Genomic DNA, 3,714 nt, shown 5'->3' with positions numbered 1-3,714 from the left:
AATGCATAATTATTAATCCTTTTCAGTTGAAGATTGCAAAAAACGGTGGACAAATTTACGTGACTACTACACGAAAAGAAAAAGAGCCAGTACAGCCGGCAGTGCAGCACATGATGCGAAAGAGAGCCTAAAGAATTTACAATTTTTGGATGAAAATATGATTGTCCACAGACCGTAAGTAGAAAGACGACATATTTAGAACTGCCATTATGTCATAAAATATTATATAATTGTTTCGCTTCATTTTATACTGGCTATACACTTTTTGGTTGCAGTACTACGAGCAAGATAGCTGCCTGTTCAGTTGAAGAAAATGAAGAAACAGAAGAGCCAAATTATTCAGCAGCAATAGTAACAACGGCAACGGCAACAACGTCAAACAATAATATAGAAACAAGGATGCGAACAAGATCGCAAGTCTTCAACAGTATAGAGGAAGGGAGAAACGAGCGGATGAAATTGTTACGTCAATTAGTTAACAAGGACCAAATGGTGGACCACATAGACAGTTATTTTAAATCTTTGGCGGACATAGCCAAAACATGGTCGCCACTATATTACGCACATGCGAGAAGAAAAATCAGTAACCTCGTTAGTGAACTTGATATACAATATTTATCAGGCAATATAAATAACAGAGCAGAAGAAGATGACAGCGAATAAACATATAAAATTAGCAGTATAAAAGACGGTGTTTTTATTCATTTTTAAGACCACTTACCTCAATGTGACGCATAGCTTTTCTTGGGGTGAAATAGGTTTAGGATTATTGTTGGTAGGTACCGTTGTAATGTCGGTTTTGATATAATCCAGGGTTTGAATAATAATCAATTTCAATATTTTAATTAAACAATTGATTTAAACAAATTTAATTCAATCAACTTAATTAATAAATATTTTGAATAAATGTAATTAAAAATTATTTAATTAAAATTGAATTAAGCAAAGTTAATCGAAAGTCGTTTAATTGACGATTGATATAAGCGAATTTAATCGAAGATATTTGATTGACAATTGATATGAGCAAATTTAATCGAAGATACTTAATTGACATAATTAAAAGACATTTATATAAAATTCAATTAATTATATAAGAACACATATAAATAAACATGTATATATATATAAACCAATTTGTACCGACAAATGCAATATACTAACTACTATTAACCTCATCAAAATGAGTTGCTTGTATATATAATAACGTATTTGTTAAGGTAATTCTATGAATAAATAATTTATAACGTAAATAAGAACAAATATGTATTTTTATTTAATGACGTAAAATAAAACAAATATATACCATAGGTATAAGTTAAAGTAATATACTACCAAGTACATGAAAAAGTGGAGAACTCATGGAGTTATCATTGAAAAATAGAAGATCCCCATACAAAACTACAAGAAAGTAGAAAAATATATGAAATCGAAATGAACTAACAGTACATGAAGGTGCTTTCCAGCAAAGTGCAAAGGCGACACTGTATAACACAATGAAAAATTCGGTGCTTTCCAACTATGCGCAGCTAAAATGCTGTATTCAACAGTGCAGACGTTCAGACCCTAATGACAACTCATGTAAACTGACTGCTCCGCACTTTGGCAGCGAAATGAAGAAGTTAAATAGCATATCAGCCACAAACTGAGACTGTTTAGAAATTTGCCTAGATTTCCGCGGCCTGGAAGTCAAATGCTTGGCGTGGCCAGGCAAGGTCGTGTCGATGAATAAAAATTATTTTAAAACGCAAAATAATGAAAGTGTACTTATATTGTCAGAGTTTTAAACTGACAAATTATCTAAAAGCCTGCGAGCGAGAAAGTACGGGTCTTGATGATCTGAGAATGCCTTAGCTGGTCACGCCAAGCATTTGACTTCCAGGCCGCGAACATCAAAGCAAATTTTTAAGCAGTCCCAGTTTGTGGATGATACGCTATTTAGCTTCTTCATGTCACCGCTAAAGTGTGGAGAAGTCACTTATATGAATTGTCATTAGGATCTGAACGTCCGCACTGTTGAACACAGCATTTTAGCTGCGCATAATTGGAAACCACCGAATTTTACATTATGTTACACAGTGTCGCCTTTGTACTTTATTGGAAAGGACTTTCATGTACTGGTAGCTCATTTTGATTTCACATCTTTTTCTACTTTCTTGTACTTTTTTATGGGAATCTTTTATTTTTCTATGATAACTCCTTGAGTCCTCCACTTCTTCATGTACTTGGCCTAATTTGTTTACTTTTTTGAAGTTTTTTTTGGGGATCTCACTTCTTTTTACAAAGATAATTTGTATAGTGAATGACTTCAAATAATAGAAAATAGGAGATCAGTTTGAATCCTTTAAGGTTTTAAAAGTACGCGAAACGCATTGCAGGAAGTCTCATTGCAAGAAATTTATTAAAATCAAATGTAATCAGTTTATCAGTAACATTTAAATGCAACATGACTTTCTGTCATGTGTCGTGCATATTTTTGAGAACTTAAAGGACTAAGTCTGACCTTTCTTTTTCTATATTATTGTAATACAATAAATTATCTATTACAAATAGTGGATCTCTGTTCATTTTCTTATTTTCTCATTATTTACATTTGTTACAAGACTTTCTGCCATACGTTCTGTGAACGTATGAACTGTATTCTAATACAATAAATTGTTCGTTACAAATAGTTGATTTCTTTTTCTCATTTCTTGCTTCATCTTTAACATTTAAATTTCTTGCAGTAAGACATCCTGCCATGCGTTCTCTCCCTTTCTTTTTACAGTTCATATGTACACAGAACGTGTAACAGAAAGTCTTGTTGCAAGCAATTTAAATGTTTATCATGAAGTGAAAATAAAAAAAGTGGTCCACTATTTATAACAAACAATTTATTGTATTAGAACACTTATTCTTATTTGCATAAAATGAACATTTACTGAAATTTGTATTATGAACTGCACACTCAAACACCAAATTTATATATATTTTTCCACAACGACAAGGTAGATATTTTATCATTTATAACCATATACTTCCCAATACAATATCACTACACGTAGCCTTTAAAATAATTCTTCAATTTGAGGCGTTAAAATGTCACCAATACAATCTGACAGGTTATACAGGTTAGAAATGACAACTGTCAGAAATACAAACTGACAGGTTATACAGGTTAGAAATGAACGAGCGGCGTGAGCGGCAGCCATGTTACAATTCCGGCCGACGAGCCCTGCCGACTGATTCCGATAGTCGACGAATCGACGAACAGCCTTAGTTCCTATTGGCTAAGTGTTGACGAAAAATCGACTGGAAAAGTATAAGACGATTATATTTTTGCATGTATCGTGACATGGTATTACGATATCTCAGTTGTACGTGGACCGATTTTATTGATTTTGTTTTTATTCGAAAGCTTATATGCGATTTACATAAGAAAAATGCGTTTAAATTTAGAAAATATTGCAGGCGTGATGAGATATTAATGAAAGAAGTTTCCAGTTAGGTTAGAATGGACCATCTCTCCTGTAAAAGATATACAGGGTGTCCCAAAAATGTTGGAGGTCCTTGAAAGGGGTGGTTCGGGAGCTGATTTGAAACAACTTTTTCCTTTGCAAAAATGTCGGATGGGGCTCCGTTAAGTAAATATTAATAAAAAAAACCCGACCAATCAGAGCGCGCGGATACCGTTGGAGCGGCCGCGTCCTTCGCGGATATCCTTCGATGCACGTCAAG

At 33.6% G+C, this 3,714-nt stretch overlaps 1 protein-coding gene across 1 annotated transcript; it reads left to right on the top strand.

Moving 5' to 3' along the window:
• Nucleotides 1-29: 29 nt before the first annotated feature.
• Nucleotides 30-3,008, top strand: LOC128874911 (uncharacterized). Its single transcript, XM_054120070.1, has 2 exons — nt 30-174; nt 276-3,008. The coding sequence occupies exons 1-2, from the start codon at nt 158-160 to the stop codon at nt 661-663; spliced, it is 405 nt and encodes a 134-aa protein (XP_053976045.1). The 5' UTR covers nt 30-157; the 3' UTR covers nt 664-3,008.
• Nucleotides 3,009-3,714: the final 706 nt, after the last annotated feature.

Source organism: Hylaeus volcanicus, chromosome 4, assembly GCF_026283585.1.
Source record: "Hylaeus volcanicus isolate JK05 chromosome 4, UHH_iyHylVolc1.0_haploid, whole genome shotgun sequence".
NCBI classification, from domain to species: Eukaryota; Metazoa; Arthropoda; class Insecta; order Hymenoptera; family Colletidae; genus Hylaeus; species Hylaeus volcanicus.
The sequence above is the reverse complement of the archived record's forward strand: the minus strand, read 5'-3'. Positions and strand labels throughout refer to the sequence as shown.